General features: G+C 51.0%; 1 protein-coding gene across 1 annotated transcript in view; it reads left to right on the top strand.

The window, feature by feature from the left end:
- Positions 1 to 23,575, top strand: part of PSD2 (pleckstrin and Sec7 domain containing 2) — a 51,264-nt gene that overhangs the window by 11,413 nt on the left and 16,276 nt on the right. Inside the window, exons 3-8 of the mRNA XM_045794536.2 lie at positions 2,236 to 2,660; positions 5,706 to 6,182; positions 6,586 to 6,780; positions 9,854 to 9,934; positions 13,647 to 13,759; positions 14,488 to 14,546. Coding sequence (XP_045650492.2) covers positions 2,287 to 2,660; positions 5,706 to 6,182; positions 6,586 to 6,780; positions 9,854 to 9,934; positions 13,647 to 13,759; positions 14,488 to 14,546 — 1,299 coding nt within the window. The 5' untranslated portion in view covers positions 2,236 to 2,286. The remainder of the gene's footprint in view (positions 1 to 2,235; positions 2,661 to 5,705; positions 6,183 to 6,585; positions 6,781 to 9,853; positions 9,935 to 13,646; positions 13,760 to 14,487; positions 14,547 to 23,575) is intronic.

Below are 23,575 nucleotides of genomic sequence, written 5' to 3'. Positions count from 1 at the left end.
TTTTTTTAAGTAAAATCTTACACTTGTGCAGTCTTCAAAACTCTAGGAGAAATGCTCAGGGTGGGTGGCCTGAGGCCCCAGATCCCTGTCTACCCTGCCCTCTTCTCTCCATGTGTGAAAACCAAGGGTTAAATGAATCTTAAGTGGTCCTGCGGTGGCAGATCTCCCCTCCAGGCCCTGGAAGCCCCCAGAGAGGTAGACTGACCTTCCTATCCAGGCTCATCTTCTCTAAGTGGGAAGTTCCTCTTGGAGTCTAACTCATTGTTTACTCAACTTTTTAAAAACAATGACAGAGTGCTGTATCCGATCCCTGTAGATTCTGGTTTAGGAGGTTTGGGGGAAGGCCTCATAATCTGTTTTTTAACAAGTCCCTCAGGTGACATTTCAGACCAGGCAAGTAGAAGAAGGATGGGTCTCACTTAGATTCTTTTTTTTTTTTTTAAAGATTTTATTTGTTCATTTGACAGAGAGAGAGAGACAGCCAGTGAGAGAGGGAACACAAGCAGGGGGAGTGGGAGAGGAAGAAGCAGGCTCCCAGCGGAGGAGCCTGACGTGGGGCTCAATCCCAGAACGCCGGGATCACGTCCTGAGCCGAAGGCAGACGCCTAACGACTGAGCCACCCAGGCGCCCCAGGTCTCACTTAGATTCTTTTTTTTTTTTTTTAAAGATTTTATTTATTTATTCGACAGAGATAGAGACAGCCAGCGAGAGAGGGAACACAAGCAGGGGGAGTGGGAGAGGAAGAAGCAGGCTCCCAGCAGAGGAGCCTGATGTGGGGCTCGATCCCGCAACGCCAGGATCACTCCCTGAGCCGAAGGCAGACGCTTAACCGCTGTGCCACCCAGGCGCCCCTCACTTAGATTCTTATTGCTGTCCTTGCAACTTGTTCTACTGCAGCCCGGAAGGCTGACCAGTCCCTCTCCTCCAGACTTTCCTGAACCTGCAGGACCCTTTCTCCAGAAGAGCGTGGGGGTACTGGGGGAAGCTGAGTCCCGAAGAAGGAAGGAAGGAAGGAAGTTTTTTGGAGGGGCTGTTCTGTATCCCTGGTAACAAAGGTCAGGGGCGGGGTGGGGTGATGCAGAAATAGCCTGCTCTAGGTGGGGCCAGGGACAGAGACAGGGTTGAGGGGGAGCCAGGACGCAGCCCATTGCGTCTGTCCTCTCATCTGAGATTAGATTGGGCAGGAAGCCTCTGGGAAATGCGGGCTGGTTTTGATCAACTTTAAAAGGGGGCAGGGATGGGGATGGCAAGTGAAACAGGTCTCCTCATTTTAAGAAGAGGTACAGACCCAAAACAGGGCAGAGGGGAGTGGGGCTGGCCTGGCTGCGGCAGTAAGGAGGCCCAACCTAGCCCCACACATGGTCACACAGTGAGTTGGGCAGAGCAGGGCCCAGCTCCCCTTCCGGTGCTCTCCCCAGAATGCTCCATGGCATCCCTCCTCAAGGCTGGGTGAGCTCTGGGGGTCCTGGTGTGGAGGGGAACCCTGGCCCCCCTTCACCTTTCTTGTTGCACAGCCAGGGCTTTGGGAGCTGGGCAGCGAAGGCAGGCTGACTGTAGGCAAGGGTCCTGGGTGGTGCCTCACCGCCCAGCACCCTGGACAGCGCCTCACGCTGGGCCTGGGGATGGCTGCCGTGGGGCCTCAGGTTGGTTTCTCTGGGTTGGCGTCTGGTCTGATGAAGCTGCACTTCTGATGGCTTCCTTTCCTCCTTTCTTAAATCTCCCTCTGAAGGCAGCCCCAGCTCAGTTCCCTCCGTTCACCCACAGAGTCACTCTTTTCTGGCTCCTGGAGTCAGGGTGAGAAGATGGAAAGAAACAAGGGCACTGGCTGCTGTCAGCCTGGAGTTTTGTTTACCTTATACACCAGCAGGAAAGGGAGGGAGTTTGGAGAAGTCCTGGGCCCTTCCCTAGTTTCTCCCAACCTGGATCTTTCTCACAGGGCTTGGTGGGTTCTAGAGGGCACAACAGAGACATGTAAGAGGTAACAGGGAAGGCAGGACTGGGGCACACAGGGTGAATGTGGGTCAGGGGAACGGTGAGTGGGACTGGCCTGAGCAGGGCTACTGCCTGAGGATGCCACAGCCCAAACCCATATTCCAGCCAGGAGGTCCTGAGAAGATCATCTCTGCCATCCTCCTGTCCCCAGGCAGGCTGCCTGGTGCTGGTTCTGCTGGGCTTTAGACCCCTCAGTACCTGCCCTGTCTGACTCACCTCCTTATCTCTTCATTCACCTCCAGGTCTAGGGGAGTCCCAGGAGCAGTCAGCGCAGGGAGGACGTAGTGGCTGCCATGGATGAGGATAAGGTTCCATCTGTACTACCTGGGGAAGGTGGTGCTGCCTGGGACCCCAGCTTGGAGCCTGAGGAAGAACCTGGGGTCCAGAATGGAATGGCACACAGTCAGGACCTGAACAGTAGCTATAACAGCCCAGGGCATGAGATGAGGGGCGCTCTGGTGGACGCTGAGGAGCCTACACAGGGCCTGGACATGGCTCTCCATGGCCTCAGCCTTGGCCTTCCCTTCACCAATGGCCTAGTCCTGGGGCCAGACTCAAATATTCTGGAAGATTCTGCAGAGTCCAGGCCCTGGAGGGCTGGTGGGCCGGCAGAGGGGGACAGTGCTTCCAGGAACCTCTGTCTGGATACTGAGGACCCTCAGCTGGGGTAAGTGGGTGTCTTGGCTTGGGGGCTCACTACGTTTGCCTGCTCCAGTGCTATGTGGTCCGGGTCTAGCCCCTTAGCCTCTCTGGTTCTTGTTTTTCTCCTCCATAAAATGGGAATTTTATGTCCTTTTTTGCCCAGCTTCTGGGTGTTTTGGAAGGATAGAACCATTAGATTTCAAAGGCTAGCAGGCCTATTGTGCCTCCCAACCCCAAAGCCCCCCAAATCATCATGGGCTGTATCCGTGTGGGGCTGGAGGGTCACACACCCTCTGTCCCAGGCTGGGCAGTAGAGTTCCAAAGTGCTTTGATGTGGAAGGTCATCTGGTCCATCCATCTGTTTCCTGGAGATGAAGATCTCCCAATTCTGTAACTGACCTCAGAAGAGTAGGCTTTGTGGATTGATCCCAGCCAGCTCCCCTCACTTGAGTGCCCTCTGGAGGTTCTACCAGGAATCTCACCTCAGTCCTACTGCCTGGAGTGACAGCCTCCTTTCTATTATCCTCTGTAGGAGGTGGAGAGACCAGCGTGTCTTGGGAGGTGCCAGTTGGATGAGGAGGGGGGATGGAACAGGAGAATGTCTAGAAGACCTCAGGGTGGGCTGAGAAAAGAAAGTGTGTAGAAGCCTTAGTGTGCACAGCTGTGGGCTCTGGCCTGGAGAAGCAAGTGTGAGTGGGTGGCATGCGTGTGTGTGTCTGCTCTGTGCGCTGTTGTGGGCATAGGAATGTGTGAACACGTGGCTATGCATGGGTCTGTGTGGTTGTGTGTGGGGGGTTGTGTATGCCTGGCCTGTGGATCTGTGGGTACATACCTGGGCTGCATGGCAAGGTCTAGGGCTGAGTGTGGCTAGCTAGCTCTGCAAATAGGAATGTGAATACGTGAGGTCGGGTGCTGGTGTGTACCAGGTGTCCCGTGGCCGTGAGTGTTTCTGTCCGACAGGTCCTAGGGCAGCCACCTGGCTGGCAGTGGGGTGCAGACGAGGGTCTGGGGCTTCTTGGAGCATACCATTTGGGTTTAGGGGGCCTATTTATTGGGGATGGCCAAAGGTGGGGGGGCAGATGGAAGTTTGGAGATTGGGCTAATGGTCTTTAAGCCTCTATCAGGACCAGCTCTAAGGTCTGCTGAGGTGCATGAGAGGGTGGGAGATAGTGGCGTGGGGGAGACCATTCATGGCTCTGACAGTGAGATGAGAGCTCCCCCAAGGGCCAAGATCTGTATTATTCAGGTGTCTCTGGAACCTAGCACAGGCCTGGCAGAGGTCCCTTTGCTGGGCAGATTTCTGGCATCTGATCTGGTAACCAGGACAGTGACCCTTCCGTTCCCTCCCTTCCTCCTGGAGGTCACCAGCGGCAACTCCATCCCAGCTCACTGCCAGGTGTCCTGCGACTTCTTAGATTTCTGTCCCCCCACCCCACTTCCTTCTCCAGCAACAGAAGGCCTAATAAGGCTATGGTCTCAGCTCTTGCTGGAACTGAGCAGGGGGCAGCTGGCTGTGACTCCAGCTTTTTCTCTCTCAGGTCAGTATGCTTCTCCGGGGAGCACACTAGGACCACATCTCAGACCTGGGGTCCAAGGAGGTGTTTGAGGAGAGGGGTAGTTCCCAGTCCTCCAAATACAGCTCAGTCTCTCGGAGGCTGCAGGGGCTGGGGGGAGAAGCAGGATGTGGCCGATCCTCGGGGGGAATGAGGGGTGCACTGCTTTGCAAATGGCGGACCTTGATTTATCTGATATGGGCTGGGCTCAGCCTGCTTCTTTCTTTGTGTCTCTTCCCCTTGCTATCTCTATGTTTCTGTCTCTCTCTCTGTCTCTCTGTTTCTCTTAGTCTATTTCTTGTCTCTCTTATTTTTCTTCCTCTCTCTCTGTCTTCTTGTCTCTCTTTTGTCCCATCTCTCTTGATCTCGCTGTTTTTCAGTGTCTCCTCTTCCTTACCTGTCCTCCCTGTGCATCTCCCCAGCAGATAAGAATCCTCCTGGGATGCCTCAGTTTATCTCTGTGTGATGTTCTATTCTAGGTGCTGGGGATACATCAGAAAACAGAACATACAAAAATTCGTACTATCATGGAGCTTAGGGTCTAGGGGGGAGATAGATAATAAATCATAGAAGTAATTATGTAGTATGTAGGAAGGGGGGGTAAGTGCTTTGGGAAAAATGAAGTAGGAAAAAGGGGCTGAGGTGTTTGGAGGCGGGTCCTGGTTATAAATAGGGCGCTCAGGGCAGACCTCATTGAGAAAGGGATGAGGAAGGAGGGCTTCAACGTGAGGGAAGAGGAACTGCCAGCCAGAGGTCTCTTGCAGGGACAGGACAGGGCCCTGCAGTGGCTTTGGCAGTGTGGTAGGCCAGGGGGCTGACAAACATCTGTGTGTTCACCCAGTGCACCATTCAGCAGGTTTGCTAAGCACGAACTGTGTCGTGGGTGTTCTCTGGCCTTGTGGGAGGTGAGACTGGGGAACAGATGGGAAACGGGAGCACACGGTGTGACATGCTGACCGGGCCTGGGAGGAAGTGAGGAGATACCCGGAGGATGGAGAATAAGGAGCGGGGCCAGTGGGCTGGGTGATGTGCTCCTGCCTTCCTCAGTCTCTCTGGGGAGGTGACATTTAGGCCAGGCCTGAGAGCTGCAGTGTGGTGGGCCAAGCTGAGAGCCTCCCAGGCTTTGGGGACGGCAACATTTTGACCCAGCATGACTCTAGCTGTGCTGGGAGATAGCCACATGGCTCTGGGAAGCCTGCGGGCAGCAGCCCCTGGGCCACCGTGGAGGAAGAGGTCTCCCATTCATTCATTTAGACAAATGCCCAGTGCCTGCTCTGGGCCAGGCGTGGGGTGGGCACTGGGCAGGACCATGCCTGTCCTGTTTCATTGCTGCACCTTAGTACCCAGCCCAGCATCTGGCACCCAGCGCTTAGTAAGTATTGGCTGACAGAATAAACAGGACACGTCCCACGCCTGCTCCTGCCCCCGTGGAGCTCCCAGACACAGACTGGTGCAGTCCTAGCCCCTGTAAAGGGGGACCCCATAGCAGGATGGTGATTGGTCCTTGCATCCCACAGGCTGGGTGGCCCCGGGGAGCCAGATGTGCGGGATGGCTTCAGTGCCACGTTTGAGAAGATCGTGGAGTCCGAGCTGCTGCGGGGCACCCAGTACAGCAGCCTTGACTCCCTGGACGTGCTGAGCCTCACGGACGAGAGCGACAGCTGCGTCAGCTTCGAGGCCCCCCTGACACCCCTCATCCAGCAGCGGGCCCGTGAGAGCCCTGAGCCGGGGGCTGGCTTGGGCACTGGGGACATGGGGCCTGAGGGGGACCCAGGAGCAGCTGGTGGTGATGGGGAGCTGGGCAGCCCCCTGCGGTGCTCCATCTCCAGCAGCCGATCAGAGAACGTCCTGAGCCGCCTGTCTCTCACAGCCGTGCCCAATGGCTTCCATGAAGACGGACCCCAGGGTCCAGGTGGGGACGAGGAGGAGGAGGAGGAGGAGGAGGAGGAGGAGGAGGAGGAGGAGGACACAGACAAGTTGCTGAACTCAGCCAGGTGAGGCAGAGCCTAGGTTGGGAACTGGGAGAACCATTGAGCAGATGGGGAAACTGAGACCCAGAGGAGGCAAAGCAGGTGAGGGCAACCCAGTGCCCAGAGTGAACAAGCCCTCTCCAAGGTCATGGTGTTCTTCCTTTGCACCCAGACTTCCCACCCCAGTCCTGAGGTTCAGTTCTGCCCTTCCAGGCCTTTCCAGCCCTGGTGGGTCCAGGGAGCTGTGCTGCGTGGGTTGTGTAGCTTCTAGTGATTTCGTCGAGGGGCTCCCCTAAAAGTCTGACTTGATTCCCTCCTGATGCACTGGAGTCTCTTCTCCTGCTCTGGGAGACGTCCCAGCCTCTTCCCAGGCCTCGGACCCTGGGCCTCTGATCCCCTTCTCTCTGCCCCCACTTTCATTGTGCAGTGACCCCAGCCTGAAGGACGGCTTCTCGGACTCGGACTCGGAGCTGAGCAGCTCAGAGGGGCTGGAGCCTGGCAGCACAGACGCACTGGCCAACGGGTGCCAGGGGGTCAGTGAAGCTGCTCGCCGGCTGGCCCGCCGCCTCTACCACCTGGAGGGCTTTCAGCGCTGCGACGTCGCCCGGCAGCTGGGCAAGAAGTGAGTTATCACCTGTACCCCCACTCCGGGCAAACCCAGGGTCTTCCTCAGCCTGAAGGAGGTGTGGGTGACTTCTGTCAGGGGTGTCTGGTGCTTGGGGGGTTCCCAGTAGTCCCCGAGAGCTCCTCCTCCTGCCACTGTCCTCATTCCTGGCCTTGCCCTAAATCTGTTTCCTTTCTGGGCTGCCTGGGCGAAGGCCTGTGCTCTTGGGGAGGGGAGGAGGTGGCGGGGCGGTCCCTCGGGGCTGGGGAACGTAGTGTGGCCTGCAGTTATGGGACCATGACGAAGGTAGGGAGGACAGAGCAGGGGGGCGGGGCCAAGGAGAGGAGAACCTGGGCCTGGGCTGGGACTGCCTGGGACCCAGAAACTGGGTTCCTGGCTCATTAAGCCCCACTCTCAGTCTGCTGGGACTGGCTAAGGGGGCCAAAGCTGCCAAAGCACAGCCCTGGCCTTGGGACTGGGGAAAGGAAACTAGCCAGATGGCAGTCCGGGGGCAGGGGTGGGGGGTGCGGGGTGCGGGGACCGCCAGGGGCTCTGAGACTGAGGGATCAGCTGGCACATCCCGAGTGTTTCTGTCAGCATGGCCGCCTGCCTTTGCCCTTCCTCCAGGGGGCCTCCCATACCCACATTTAGGCTCTGAGATGGGGAGGCAGTCCTAGGTCTCAGGGCAAAGGGGCAGTGCAGCCCCTAGGCCCCAAGTTGGAGCTGACTGAAAGAGCTGAGGCCAGCTGGGCTTGGGATCCTTCCCTAGTTTCTCTCCTGCCTTCCTCTTCTACCCTTCTCAGCCTCCACATTGCTCTGGGCCTGCCTCCCAGCCCCAGCCCGGACATCACAGCTGACTTAAAGCCCCACCTCTCCCACTGGGCTGAGGCCCCCACCCCCAACCTAATGACATTCTCCAGGAGTCCGTCCTTCAGCCCCTCCTCTGCAAGAGTTTCCCTCCGCACTCCACTGCGCCTAAGTCTCTCCCATCTGAAAACAAAAATTCTTCCTCAAAGGCACTTCCTCCCGCAGCCTCTTGGCAGCCAGAATTCTCGAGTTTTCTAACCTGGGTGGCCTCGGTCCACTCCCCCTCTCCATATCCAGCCCCTGGGGCAGGCTTCTCCCCCACCCTCTGCCTTTGGCTGCCCATCCAGGCCAGGGCCAAGTTAGCAGCCTTTGTCTTTGAATCCAGTGGCTGCTATCTGGCCTCAACTTACCCCTCCTCAACATCACAGACACACCCCACTCCTTTCTTTTTCCTTAACTAAAATTTTTATTATGCAAATTTCAACCATACACAAAAACAGAGAAAATAACATATTAAACCTCCACATACCCATTACTCAGCTTCAAAGTTAATAGCATCCCCCCCCCCCATTTTGCTGGACTATTTTAAGGCGTATTTTAGATACTCTATCATTTAATCCATAAATACTTCAGTATGTGCCTCTAACTGATAAGGATTTTTAAATATAGTCATCATTCCATTATAATTTTTTTTTAAAGATTTTATTTATTTAACAGAGATAGAGACAGCCAGCGAGAGAGGGAACACAAGCAGGGGGAGTGGGAGAGGAAGAAGCAGGCTCATAGTGGAGGAGCCTGATGTGGGGCTCGATCCCATAACGCCGGGATCACGCCCTGAGCTGAAGGCAGACGCTTAACCGCTGTGCCACCCAGGCGCTCCATTCCATTATAATTTTTAACAAAACTAACCAAAATTCCATACAATCTCTAACATTTAGTCTTAGTTTAATTTTCTGTCTCAGAAATGCTTCTTCGTATCAGAATGCAAATAAGGTCCATGCTTTACATTTGGCCAAAACGTTTCTCTCTCTCTCTCTCTTTTTCCTCTTAAGTCTCTTAATCAATAGTCTGCCGGGCTGCCTCCTTTTTCTTAAGGCCATGTATCTGTTGAAGAAATAGAGCCTTTGTCAGGAAGAATTTTCCATGATTTGGATTTGGTGTCCCCATGGAGTTATGTCGTGCTTTCCCTATTTCCCCAGTCCTAAGTCTCCTGCAAATGGGAGGGAGAGCTCGGGGCTTGGGTAGGTTCAGGTGGTTCAGGTGGAAATTTGTTCTCTTTTCCGACAAGAATTCATCACTCCAGTCTTCTCGAAACACATTCTCTCTCTCTCTCTCTCTCTCTCTCTCTCTCTCTCGGCTTCCAGGACGCCGCATTCCTAGCTCTCTCGGGCTGCTCTTTCTCAGTATCCTTCAGTGGCTCCCTCTCTCTCCTCAGTCGGCCTCTGCCCTTAAGAGGGGCTTCCTCTGATATCTGTCCTGAGTCTGCACCCTCCTCTCGCTTGCGCTCATCCCTGTCCTCCATCCAGGCCATTAACCAGCTGACATCTCTCATGTGGGTACATCCAGCCCCACCGGATGTCCAGCTCTGGAGAACTCCCCTCCAGGCCCACCTCCGGGTTATGCTTTGCACCATTCCATTGCCCATGGATTCTGCCTCTGAAATCTCTCTCCTCCCCAAACTCTCCGTCTCTCTGGGAACCAGCCCCTAGAGCGCCCAGGGGTCTTCGCTCGGCGGGTGTAGCCGCTATCATAGTGTATAACCCAACCCTAATAATCCTCAACCTAACAATTTACATCATAATAACCCTTGGGTGTTCCACACAAGGCTTTGACCTGCTCACTCAACCCCTCCCTTCACACCCTTCTGAACACTACCAATCCTTCCCTTGGCCCTCGGGCCCTGCTCCCTACCTCATCTCTTGCTGACAGGTTCCTGCTCTCTGGTTCTGGCCACATGGCCCTGCTGATAGCTACTTGGACATGTCGTGCAGTTTCCTCTACTGGGGACACTTTGCGTCATCCCTCCCCCTAGTCCCTTCGCCTCACTGGCTCTTACTTTCCTATAGGTCTGCCGTCTTCACAGAGACACCATCTCCTTTAGGAAGCCTTCCTGACCCCCCAACCTAAGGATGGACTATCAGAGCCCAACTGGCCTGGAGGGGGAGGCAGTCTAGGGACGGGCAGATCAGGTGGGGGGGTCAGGGTATGCTAGGACTCACTGCCCACATGCCTCTTGTTGGTGGCTGTGCCCTCTCCTAACGGACACCTCATGCTCTCTCAACAGCAACGAGTTCAGCAGGCTGGTGGCCGGGGAGTATCTCAGCTTCTTCGACTTCTCGGGCCTGACTCTGGACCGAGCGCTCAGGTCAGTGGGGCTGGGATGGGGTGGTGTCCACAGGGCTACAGGCCACACATCTGGATTCTCATGGCAGCTCTGTCCTAAACTTGCTGTGCAACCTTGGACAGTCTCTGGACCCTCCCTGGGAAGGCTGTGGAGAAGGGGCCCTGAGCACAGCAGCCCCCCAGCGCCTCAGTGAGGGCCGGCTCTGTGGTGGGCTGAGCATGTGAAGGTGGGAATGCGGTCTTGAGGTTTTGGGAGCGCAGGGCAAAGGGCTTGCCTGTATTGAGCACTTCCTGTTTGCTGAGGCAGTAGGTCTTTGCACCCCCTGCCACTTCATCCTGACCACACCCCTGGAGGGCAGGTGTTATCGGGGCTGTTCACAAAGGAAGAACCAGCCCTTAGGTCAAATGATCCCCCACCGTCACTGAGGGGGGAGAGGGCAAAAGTGGGATCTGACCACTGGTCCTCTTGGCGTTTAGATGCAGACAGTGGCCTTCCAGACGGTCAGGTGCAGGCCCCAGGCGGTGGAAGGCATGGAATAGAGTGCCGCCCAGTGTCTAGCGGCCCCTGGTGACAGGCCCACAGGGCGACAGCAGGCTGCAGCCCTCTGGCTGTGGGCACCAACGATCTCTGAGATAACTGGGGGGTGGTCCCCAAATGTTAGATCTTCTCACTGTGTCCCACACGTCCCTTACATGTAAAAAAATGTATTTTCCATTCTTTTTTCTCTACTTCACTTGGGATATTTTCTGTTGACCTGCTTTTAGTTCACTTAGCCTTTTTTCTGGGCCTAATATACTGTTAAATCCATTTATTGAGTTTTTTACTTTTTATTATTACATTTTTCAGTTCTAGAATTTTCATTTTGTTAAATTAAAAAAAATAGGTTCTAACGCTCTGGGGGAATTTCTCATCTTTTCACTCATTTGCTCCAACTGTCCCTTTCCTTTTACACATATTAATCCTTATTTCAAAGCCTCCTCATCCCAGTATCTGTATCACTGGAATCATCAATATCTGTTTCTCTTGTCTCTTCTTTTTCTCTCGGTTTTCTGTCATGCATCCTGTCTCTCTGCACACTCAGTAATTTTTTATTAGATGTTGTGCGTTTTGTATAGAATTAGGCTCTGGATTATTATATGTTCCTCCCGCGAGGGTTTACTTTGTCCTTTACTAGGCAGGTAGAGGGGGGCAGGGGGTGCACTCCTAATCCGACCACGGCTGAGCTGAGGAAAGGCTGCACCAGTTTGGTGAACTCAGGGATCCCCCACCACAGGGTGGAGGCCCGCACGGCTTTCCACTAGAAGCCTAGTGTGTTCACTGGGGCCTCTCCCTTTGGTGGGTCCTGAATCCTAATTGTGTTTCCTCAATATGGCTAGAGTGTCAAAAACAAAACAAAACAAAACAAAACAAAACAAAACAAAACAAAACACCCCAGTCCTTCTACTTCTTAGAGGATTTCTGCTTAGGTTCGTAGCATCCCGTCCCTCACCTCTTCAGACTTTAGCAGATGTCTCCAAGGGAAAAGTGGCTGTATATTCACAGCCCCTCAGATCTCCAGGTCTGTGTCTTCAGCTCTGTGAAGCCACGAAGTGTTCTGCCTCTTGCCTTTGCCCAGCATCAGCAATGCCCCCAAGAGAAGAGCCCCTGTAGATGAACCCCTCACCTCAGCTCTCTCCTCTCTGGAAGTCTGGCCCTGTGGTCCTTGTGACACCAGTGGCTTCCTGAGAGCTTAAGAGAGATGTATTCTGTCTGGCTTGTCTCAGGTTCTCAGGGGAAGTGTTGGTCTGCTGCAAGGTGCTCTAGCCTGAGCTGAGTCTGAAGTTTGCATTGGGATGAGGAAGAGTGGTAGGAGAAGATGTTCAGTGGGTCAGGTCACGATCCGAGGCCCGGGTGCTGCACTGGAGAACCTTGCATGCCAGCCCAGTAGATTTAGGCTCAACTGCAAAGGCACTGGGGAGCCACAGAAGGTGCTGGGTATAAAGCAGTATTTTGGGGGGTAGTGCTGGTAGCCTTTGATCTCGAGGCATGCAGGCTTCTGAAGAGGGTCTGGTGGGAGAGGATAGGCCTGAGGTGGGCAGTGGGGCTAAAGGAAAGATTGGTGCGAGGGGTCATCCAGAGGATTGAGTAGAGGGATGGATGGTGCCAAAGTGCAAGGGAGAGGGTAGGCAGTGTTGAGGCTGACCCTGGGGGCCGCCTGAGAGTTTGGTGGTGGCTGTGTTGGGTTGGGGCTTAGTGAGGACACCTGGGGAAGGAGTGTTTGGACTAGGGAGTGGGAGCTGGGTTGGATGGCTTGTAGATAGGACAGGTCAAGGCTGGGATGGGAAATGGATTTTACAAGGTCTTAGTGGAGTGTGGTTAGAGGAGGGAGAGGCAGAGATGGGTGCCAGATGGGAGGAAGAGAACAGGGAACAAAAGAGACCAGGGCGGGGAAGGGGAGACTAGACTGCAAACACCGTGTTTCTGTATGGCAGTTGACTGACTGGGATTGAAGAGGAGTGTGGTCTGTAGTTTTGGATGCCTTGAGAGGCCTCAGAAGGTAAGGGCTGGCCAAGATGGGCTCACAGGTCCCAGGGTGCCTTAGGAGCAACATGAGAGAGCATAAAGCAAAGTGGACTTTCCAGAAACCAAATGAACCATAGCAAAATTAGGAATGAACTAGTCTTAGGAACTCTGGATAGAAGCTCAAATTTGCTCAGTTTACAGTTTTGCTTCCCAAGAAGAGGTATCCCTAGGCTCCATCTCCCAGCCCCTGTGATTTTGGGATCAACTCCCAGGGCCCCTGAGAGCCCGTGGCTTTTGAAGTGGGCCAGGAGAAGGAGGCAGAGCCACACAGGAGAGGAGGGAAGGTCCTTGCAGACAGCTTCAGCCTCCCCAGAGGCATGGAGCAGCGAAAGTGCCTGTCGTCCCAGGGTGTGAATGTGTGTGGGAGGCAGGTGGGTTGAGGCTGGAGGGACAGGAGGGAGGTGGAAACATGTCCTGGGAAGGCCAGAACATGAGGAGCTTGGCTGTTACCTGAGCGCTCTGGGGAGCCAGTGACAGGTTCTAAGCAGGGGTGCAGCTCACCTGCATGTGTGTTTAGAAAGGCCAGTCGGGGTCTGCGGGGAGGATGTCTCGGGGAGGTGCAGGGGTGCCCCCTTCTGGAGGCTGCTGTGAGTGTCCTGGGCATATGATGAGGGCAGAGGAGGGGGAGAGTTTGAGATCAAGGGTGAAGAACAAGTCATTGGGACTTGACAGTTTGGACTTGTCTGAGGACAGGGGAAGAGTGAGGGAGGCCAAGGCCAAGGTGGGGCTTGGGGCTCGGCTGGTGGCACATCCAGTGAGGAGCAGGAATGATTGAGGAGGGACGGTCTGGGGAGGGGGCAGGTATGGCCCCTGCAGGCCTCGCCAGAGAGGAGGGAGAGGGAAGTGGGCATTTATCCTGAAGAAGGGCCGATGGCACCACTGAGGGGCTCCTCTGCCTTTGTTCTTCATACTCTGTCCCCTGCCTACTTCCTGGACGGCATAGAAGGCTGAAATTCTAAAGTCCCCTAGCCCCCACACTCCGGAAGCTGTCCTGGGGAAGATGCTGGGGCACTGGAGCCCTGGCCCCCTCCAGCGGGTTTATGTGGTGCGTGTGCGTGTGTGTGTGTGTGTGTATGCCTGTGTGTGTTTGGGGGGAATTCTTGCCCCGGGTGAGGATCCATACTGACTCAGGGACTCTAGAGGTCTTCAGCTTCCTTGAATTGCCCTCCAGAACCTTCCTGAAGGCCTTCCCGCTGATGGGGGAGACGCAGGAGCGTGAGCGGGTCCTGACGCACTTCTCCCGCCGGTACTGCCAGTGCAACCCGGAGGACAGCACGTCGGAAGGTATGGCCGCCTGCCCTACCTACTGCTGGGCAGGGCCCCGGCTTCCTCCGCCCCGCCCGCCCCCCAACAGCCACTTCTGTCCTGCTCACTAAACATGGAATACAGGAACTATGGCACCTGGAACGGGTCTGCTTGCTGGACAAGAGACCTTCCAAATGTCTTGCCTGTGGTCATTCTCCGTGCCTGGAAGTCCTCTGTCCGAGATTTGGTCTTGGGTTTCCTTCTCACTGGTCCCTGTCGCGGTGTGGATTCTCGGTGCGGTGGGAGTCCCCGTGTGGAGTCCCGGGGTGGGGCCCTCTTAGTCCACTTAGCGGCAGGACTTTCCCTGTGGATGGACCCGAGTTCCAGGACCTGGGGGATGAGGCCAGTTATTGGAGGAGACACAGGGCATGGTAGGGACGTAGTCCAGGACCCAGAGCCGCCCCTGGGTCTGAGTGTCAAGATGAGTTCGGTCACAGGAGTCAGGAGTCTGGCCTATAGCAGGCCCAGGGTGCTCAGGTCCGCTCTGAGGGGGGGGTTGGCCCTGACCTGGGGCAGGCCAGTGACTCTGGTGCTGTGAGAGGGGTGGGACAGGGAGCAGGTCCTGGGCCCTGAGGTGCATTTGGTTGGTGGTGGGCCTCTTCCTGTCTCCAAGGCCACCAGGTTGGCTCTGTCAGGAGACAGTTGGGTGGCTGGGTTTGGAAAACAACGGGGTCCTCACACTGAGGGTGACACCATCTCTGATTTAGATGGGATCCACACACTCACCTGTGCTCTGATGCTGCTCAACACGGATCTGCATGGACATGTGAGTCGGGGAGGCAGGAAAGGGGTGTGTCCTCCCGCTGACCCACTGCACATTGTCCTGGGGCTCGCCCTCTCTCCAGCCCCCTTCCCGACACCTGCTTGCTGGCCATGGTTCTTTAAGCAGACCTGGGAGTTGGGAGACTTGGCTTCTAGACTTGGCCCTGTCTTTATCTATCTGAGATCTGCCTGGGTCCTTGCCCCCAAGCTGGACAGTGAGAACAGCTGAGGCACAGGGGAATTAGGGTTTGCTAGATAAGATGTGCCATCCAGCTGTGTTGACTCCAGGCATTGCTAAAAGACCTCGTGCTCTTCCTACCCCTGTCCCGCAAGTCCGAATGTGGCCCTGCCGCCTTGTCTCGCCCCAGGCAGCCTCCACCCGTCAAATGGTAGGTTGCCTTCAAGAGGCATTCTCGTCATCCCTCCCACCACCAGGCAAACAGTGACGTGACAGGTGGGTGCCCCAGGCTGGGAGCCTGTGCTCTCTCAGCCCTGGGCTTTCTCGCTGTTGCCTGTGGCTCAGTAACTCCTTCTTCTTTCCTCCATCTGCTCCGGGGACCCCCCCTCTTTGGGCTCTCTTGCCCTTCTTCAGGTGGTAAGTGGAGCTGGTGGTATGCATGCCCTGTGAGCCTAGACCCCCCCATCTCCATGTTCCCCTTCTGTGTTCCCCATCATTCATCCGGCCCTACCAGTCATTGCCCCGTCATTGCTCACCTACCGGTGCTCAGAGCCCCTCTGTTGGGTTGGGGATCTTTCATTAATTCCTGGGGACAAGAGGCCAGCAAGTTTGGTTCTGGAGTTAACCAGGAAAGTCCAGGGCATAGAGTGGAAGGAAGAGTGAGGACAGACCCAACTTCAGATCCTACTCTTGCCTCCATGTGGAAGCTCTGTGACGCTGGGCAAGACACTGGGCCTCTCTGCGTATTAGGTTCTGCATCTGTGAGGTGGGGATAGTGATTTCCTGACAAGTGTCCCGGGCAGACGGGAGAGAATTAATACTCATGACACCGGTGTCAGGGTCTGGCACCCAGTGAGGATTTTATTATGAATAATGTCATGACATATTATGACAGTAATAACAATGGTATTCATTACTGATATTAAAGTTTGAATGATGGAGAGCCCCAAGGCCTAGCCTGAGGGTCCCTGGAGGGTCGTGAATATGAAGACTGCAGCCCGATGGCAGCCTGAGCAGGCGTGGGCACACTGGGGCACCTGGCCTGGGAAGGGTGATGGTCTTGGTGACCTTGCCATAAAGAGTTGTCATGAGACGACTTCCATTCCTCTGCCTGGGCTGGCAGCCTGAGCGTGAAACATTCCCACTCCATGGGAATGTCACCAGAGCTAATTGCCTACGAACCAGTTAATATTCCCCAAGATGGCTCACTCTGTTTATGGAGAGCAGGTGTTGTGAGCATACCTTAAAAGGAACCCTAAACCTGCCCCACCCTTGGCCGAGCCTGAGGGCCACCTCAAGACCTGGTTACTGCAGGGCCAAATTCTGGAAGGCCTGCTCCATGGTTAAGAACGGCAGTAGCCACTATTCAGTGACCCCCTCAGGCTGCGGATACCCCTGAGCTGGGTGGGCCTTAGCTCCCCCCCCTCCCCCCACCAGTGCCCGTGGCTGAAGAGAAACATCAACCCCTTCCCCGAGCAGAAGCGGGTGGGACAGGACGGTGCTATCTGCAGCCAGTAGACCTTGAGGATCCCGGCGTTCTCTCTTGAGGCAATATTGCAAAAGCATCAGGAGAAAGGGTTCTGGGTAGAGTCCCCTGTATTTCTCCACACGACAGCTGTACAGCCTGGGGCAAGGTATTAACCTCCCTAAATCTCGGATTCCCCATCCTGCGCCTCCTGTGGCTTCAGGAGCCCACACTCAGCCCAGGGCCTGGCTGCAGTCCCTGTGAGCTCTGCAGAGGCCTCTGCGGGAGCGGCTTCCCCTGCTCCCACCTTTCCCCCTGCTGCTCGGCGGCTCTTCGGAGAGCGGGTGGGTGCGGGCATCTCAGGAACATGGGGCCTGCGAGGGCCCCCGGAAAGAGCTCCGGGCGGAGAGGGGGGCAGTAAAGCGGCCGGCAGAGGGCTGCGTGCGTGTTCTTCAGATGGACAATTGTAGTAGCTGCTCCATGTGGGCTTGCAAAGAAAGTCCGTTCTGCAGTTGGTGGCTGTCACATTCTGTATGTGTCGATAAGGTCAAGTGTTTTCATTGTGTCGTGCAAGTCTTGTGGTAAAGTACACATAACATGCCATTTTAGCCATTTTGGAGTGTGCAGTTCAGTGGAATTAAGTACCTTCCCATGGTGTGCCGTCATCGCCACTCCGTACTTCCAGAATGTTTTCATCACTCCAAAAGGAACCCTGTGCCCATTAGCAGTCACACCCCATTCTCTCCTCCCTCCAGCTCCTGGCAACCACTCATTTGCTTTCTGTTTCTATGGATCTGCCTACTCTGTGTATTTCATGTGAATTCAGTCATACAATACGTGGCCTTTTGTGCCTGGCTTCTTTGCCTTAGCCTATGTTTTCGAGGTTCGTCCGTGTTCTAGCGTGCGTCAGTGCCTCATTCCTTTTTAGGGCCAGATAGCGCTCCACTGCACGGATGGCCCACAGTTTGCTTATCTGTTTACCTGCTCATGGTATTTGGGTTGTTCTGCCTTCTGTGTGTTGTGAATCGTGCTGCTGGGAACATTTGCGTACAATTTATTTATTTTTTTTGAACACCTATTTTCAATTCCTAAGAATAGACTACCTCCCTCACATGCGAATTCTGTGCTCAACTTTTTGAGGAACTGCAAAAATGTTTTCCATAGTGGCTGAGCCCTTTTAAATTCCCACTGCCCGTGTATGAAGGTTTCGGTTTTTCCACATCCTCGTTAACACTCCTTTTCCTTTTTAATGATCGATGTCCTGGTGGGTACGAGGCGGTATCTCATTGTGGTTTCGGTCTGCGTTTCCCTGATGACTAGTGACATTGGAACATCTTTTCCTGTTTTTGTTGGCCATCTGTACATCTTCTTTGGAAAAATGTCTATTTGAGTCCTTTGCCCATTTTTTTTTTGGATTTTAGAAAATTTATTTAACAGTTGTAGTAAAAATTTTTTTTTAGTTGTGGTAAAATACATGTAGCATCAAAGTTACATCTTATGTGGTTTAGTTCCGTAGTGTTACGTGTATCTCGGTGCTGTGCAACTAATCTCCAGAACTTTTTCATCTTCCCCACCTGAAACTCTCCGCACAGTAAACAACTACTCCTCACCGCCCCCCTCCACCTCGTCCCTGGCAACTCAGTACCACTTGATGCTTCTGTGAATTTGGCTACTCTAGATTCCTCAAACAAGAGGAATCAGAGAGAATTTATATTTTTGTGACTGATTCATGCCACTTAGCATCATGTCCTCGTGGTTCATCCATGTTGTAGCCTGAGACAGAATTTCTTTCCTTTTTTTTTTTTTAAAGATTTTATTTATTTATTTGACAGAGATAGAGACAGCCAGCGAGAGAGGGGACACAAGCAGGGGGAGTGGGAGAGGAAGAAGCAGGTTCATAGCGGAGGAGCCTGACGCGGGGCCCGATCCCAGAATGAGAATTTCTTTCTTTTTTAAGGCTGAGTGATAGTCCATTGTCCGCATGTATCACATTGAGTTTATCCTTTCATCTGCTCACGGACGCTTGGATTGCTTCTACCTTTTGGGTTCTGTGAATAATACGTCTGTGGGCAGATGGACGTGCAGATATTTCTTTGAGGCCCTGCTTTAAATTCCGTTTGGGTGTATGCCCAGGAGTGGTACTGCTGGATCATGTGGTAATATTATTTTTCACTTTCTGAAAAACAGCCATACTGTTTTCCCTAGTGACTGAACCTTTTTATGTTCCCACCAGCAGTGCACACATTTTTAATTTCTCCACATCCTTGCCAGCACTTGTTTTCTGTGTTTTGATAGTAGCCATCTTACTATCTCATTGTGGTTTTGATTTTTGCATTTCCCAAATGATTAGTGATGTTGAGTGTCTTTTCATGTGCTCATTGATCATTTGTATATCTTCTTTGGAGGAATGTCTGTTTAAATCCTTTGGGGGCGCCTGGGTGGCTCAGTTGGTTAAGCCTCTGACTCTTGGTTTTGGCTTAGGTCATGATCTCAGGGTCGTGAGATCAAGCCCTGTGTCAGGCTCTGTGTTCCATGGGGAGTCTGCTTGAGATTCTGTCTCCCTCTTCCCCTCTCCCTACCCCCCGTGTGCATGCTCGCTCTCTCAAATAAGTAAATTCTTAAATCCTTTACTCATTTTTATTTTTTATTTTTCAAAGATTTGAATAAAATTCTTTTTAATTAAAAAAAATTTTTTAGAGAGCACATGCATGTGGGGAACAGCTGGGGGTGGAGATTGGGGGAGGGCAGAGGGGGGGAGAGAGAGAGAATCCTAAGCAGGCTCCACACTCAGCACAGAGCTCAACGTGTGGCTCAGTCTCGTGACCCTGAGATCATGATCTGAGCCGAAATCAAGGGTCCTACACTTAACCAACCGAGTCACTCAGGTGCCCCGTAAAGATTTTATTTTTAAGTAATCTCCACACCCATCATGGGGCTTGAACTCACAGCCCTGAGATCTAGAGTTGCAGTTTCCACCAACCGAGCTAGCCAGCTGTCTCAAAGGATTTGCTCATTTTCAATTACATTGTTTGTGTTTTTGTCGTTGAGTTTATATATTCTGGATACGGTGCCCTTATCAGGTATATGCTTAGCAGAAATTTTAGCCATCTGTGGGTTGTCTTTTTACTCTCTTGATACATCTTTTGATGCACAGAAATTTTTAATTTTGATGAAGTCCAATTTATCTGCTTCCCCCCCCCCTTTTTGCTTGTGCTTTTGGGTCATTTAAGAAACCATTGCCAAATCCAAGGTTATGAAAATTTACTCTTGTTTTCTTCTAAGACTTTAATGGTGTTGGCTCTTATGTGTAGGTCTTTGAGTCAATTTTTGAGTCAATTTTTATATATGGAGTAAGGTAGGGGTCCAGTTTCATTCTTCTGCTGTGGATATCCAGTTGTCCCTGCACCATTTGTTAGAGAGACCATTCTTTCCTCATTAGATGGTCTTGGCCATATTAATTGACCATAATATTACGTAAATGTATCAAATTAACATACTGTGTACCTTAAACAGATGCAGTGTTTTACGTCAAATTTATTCAGTAAAAACCAGTTGATCGTCCATAGATGTTTGGTTTTATTTAGGGACTCGTAATTTAGTGCCACTGATTTATATGTCTATACTAATGCCAGTGTCACTCTGTCTTGATTACGTAAGTCTTTAGTAAGTTTCGATATCAGGAAGTGTGAGTCTTCTAACTTCTTTTCCAAGATTGTTTTGGGTATTGGGAACCCTTACAATTATATATGAATTTAACTATAAGGTTTTACATTTCTATAAAAAAGGCCATTGGGATTTTGATAGGGATTGTGTTGGCTCTATAGACCCGTTTGGGGAGTATTACCATTGTAGCTACATTAAGTCTTCCAATCCATGAACACCCGAGGTCTTTCTGTTTATTCAGGTCTTTAATTTCTTTTAGCAATCTTTTGTAGTTTTCAGTATACAAGTCTTTTATCTCCTTGGTTAAATTTATTTCTAACTTTTTACTTCTTTTTGATGTTATTGTAAATGAAATTGTTTTCTTGATTTCGGTTTATGATTGTTCTTTACTAACATTGATTTTTATGCGCTGATCTTGTATTCTGCAACTTTGCTGAATGTGTTCATGTTTTTGGTGTATCCTTTAGGATTTTCTATATACAAGATCATGTCATCTATGAATAGAGATAGTTTTACTTCTTCCTTTCTAATTTGGATTCCTTTTACTTCTTTTGCTCGCCTAATTGCTCTGACTAGAACTTCTGGTACAGTGTTGAAGAGAATTGGGGAAGGCGGGCTTTCTTGCCTTTTCCTAATCTCAGGGGGAAAGTTTTTAGTCTTTCCCCACGGAGTATGATGTTAGCTGAGTTTTTCATAAATGCCTTTAATACTGAGGAAGTTCTCTACTAGTCCTAGTTTGTTCAGTGTGTTTTTTTTTTTTCTCATGAAAGGAGTGTTGAATTTTGTGAAATGTTTTTTCTGCATCAATTGAGATGAACATGTGACATCCCCTCCCCCTTCATTCTATTAATATGGTATATTGTTAGATTTCTAATCGAATCTAATCGAATCCCTTCATTACAGGGATACATTCCATTTGATCATGCTATATAATCCTTTCCAAATGCTGTTGGATTCTGTTTGCTAGTATTTTGTTTAGGGTTTTTGCATTCATATTCCCAAGGGATATTGTAATGTAGTTTTCTTCTGATGTCTTTTTTCTGGTTTTGTTATCAAGGTAATGTTGGCCCAATAGAATGAGTTAGGTAGTTTTCCCGTTTTGTCAATTTTTGGGAAGAATTTGAGAGGTATTGGTGTTCATTTTTCTTTTAATGTTTGGTAAAGTTTGCTACTGAAGCCATCTGGTTTTGGGCTTTTCTTTTGTGAGGTTTTCGATTAGTGGTTCAATCTTTTTCCTTCTTTTTGTTTTTTAAAGGTTTTATTTATTTATTTGAGCACGTGCATGCGAGAGAGAGAGCAAGAGCACAAGCAGGGTGAGGGGCAGAGGGAGAAGCAGTCCCCCTGCTGAGCAGGGAGTCCGATGTGGAGCTCTGTCCTGGGACTCGAGCATCATGACCTGAGCCGAAAGCAGATGCTTAAGCGACTGGGCCACCCAGGTGCCCCTCAGTCTTTTTACTTCTTATAAATCTATTCAGATTTCCTATTTCTGCTTGAGCACTTTTAATAGTTTGTGTGTTTCTGGAATTTGTTCATTTTATCTAATTGTTGCTAATGAATTGTTTAGATTTTTGTTCTTCTGTTACTGAGAGAGCAGTGTTAAAATTTCCAACCAAGATTGTGAATGTGTCTTTCTCTTTTTGGTTCTAACACTTTGTGTTTTCTATTTTTTGGGACTATGTTATTAGGTGCATACACATTTAGGATGCTTATGTCATGTGGTAAATTGGCCCTTTTATCACTATGAAATGTCTCTTTTTATCCCTAGTAAGGCTTCTTCTCTTCAAGTCTATTTTGTCAGATATTAGTATGGCTATACTGGAATTCTTTTGTTAGTGTTTGCATGTGTATCTCTTTCTATCCTTCGTTTGTAAGATTTCTGTCCCCTTATATTTAAGAGGTTTGTCTTGTATGATACACTTTTTAAAAAAAAATCAAGTCTGATAATCTTCGCCTCTTAATCTTATCATTTAATGAATTACTAATATAATTAAACATACCAGGATAAATTTGTTTTCTCTGACTTATCAGTTCTATGTTCCTTTTTTTCTCCTTTCTTGCCTACTTTTGGATTATTTAAGCATTTTTTAGAATTCCCTTTTATCCTATTAGCCTGTTGTTCATTCTTTATGAATTCTTTTTGTTGTTTGCAGTGTACATCCTAACTTATTAATGTAGTTTTTCCAGTTTCTGGGCAATGAAATCACCTTAAAACACTTAAGCTCCATTTCTCCATTTATTGCCCTCTCCACTTATATATTATTGTTGTCATCTTTTTTTTAAAAGGTTTTATTTATTTATTTGACAGAGAGAGAGAGCAAGCATGACTAGGGGAGCAGCAGGCAGAGGGAGAAGGAGGCTCCCTGCTGAGTAGGGAGCCCGCTGGTTGTGGGACTTGATCTCAGGACCCTGGGAACATGACCTGAGCTGAAGGCAGGTGCTTAACGACTGAGCCACCCAGGGGCCCCCTTATTTTTATTCTTATTCTTCTGTAGACTCCATGCTCAGCGTGGACCCCAATACAACCTTGAGACCTTGAACTCACAAACCCTAAGATCAAGACCTGAACTGAGATCCAGAGTCAGACACTCAACCGGTTGAGCTACCCAGGTGCCCTTCCCCCGAAAACTCTCTTATTATTGTTTTATACAATCAATATTCATTTAGATTTGGCCACCCTTTTTGTTGCTCTTCATTCCTTTCTGCTTCTTCGTGCTTCCATCTGGGATACTTTTCCTTCTGCCAGAAGAAGTCCCGTTAGTATTTCCTTTCTTAATTTCAACATTTGTGTTGAAGTATGACTGGGGTGTTTCCCCAGGGCCCCTTGTCCTTGGTGGGCCTGAATTCCAATTTTCACTCTCCAGTCCTACTGACTGCTCAGTTGCTCAGCCTTTTGGCCACTGCTTGTGAATGGCAAATGCTTCTGGTAGGAAAGCTGCTCCTTATGGGGCTCACATCTTCCTGCTTCCTTTCTTGCGGGATCTTTACCCTTGAAGTCGTCACTGCTCTTATATTTCTCCAGTGCCTTCACACAGATGTTTTAATATTTTGACCAACACTTGTTTCTGTTAGGAAGATTCATTTGCAACAGGATAACCTGTCATTTCTGGGATTGAAAATCTTGCCTGGTTATTTTTTGATTTTGAACTGACTGGTTGCTGGAGAATGTTCCGTGTGTGGAACCCAGACATTATCACCTCATATCCCTCTATTATGAATGCACACATAAGTGGCTGTGTACGTATTTACATATATGTATGTGTAAAATATACACATAAACATATGAAACATACTCTATCAAGGCACATCTCTCTCTCTTTTTTTTAAAGATTTTGTTTATTTATTTGACAGAGACACAGTGAGCAAGAGAGGGAACACAAGCACGGGGAGTGGGAGAGGGAGAAGCAGGCTTCCCGCTGAGCAGGGAGCCCGAAGTGGGGCTCAATCCCAGAACGCTGGGATCATGACCTGAGCTGAAGGCAGACGCTTAGCGACTGAGCCACCCAGGTGCCCCAAGGCACATATATCTCTTTAACTTTTTGGAAAGGTGTAGAAAATTCTTGCTTGTCAGCTACTTATAAAGCCTTATATCCTTGTTTCCTGGATTTTTTGTGGTATGTGAATGTCCCACATGATGTTCATAGATTTTCTTTGTTAAAATGCTGACAAGGTCAATGAGTTTGGGAGGCTGTACATGGAATCCTTCCTTTGGAGACTCTGAACACACAAA

The sequence above is a fragment of the Ursus americanus genome, chromosome 5 (assembly GCF_024610735.1).
Source record: "Ursus americanus isolate L20-20 chromosome 5, mUrsAme1.1.p, whole genome shotgun sequence".
Lineage (NCBI taxonomy): Eukaryota > Metazoa > Chordata > Mammalia > Carnivora > Ursidae > Ursus > Ursus americanus.
Note: the sequence above shows the minus strand (reverse complement) of the source record. Positions and strands in the feature narration are given on the sequence as shown.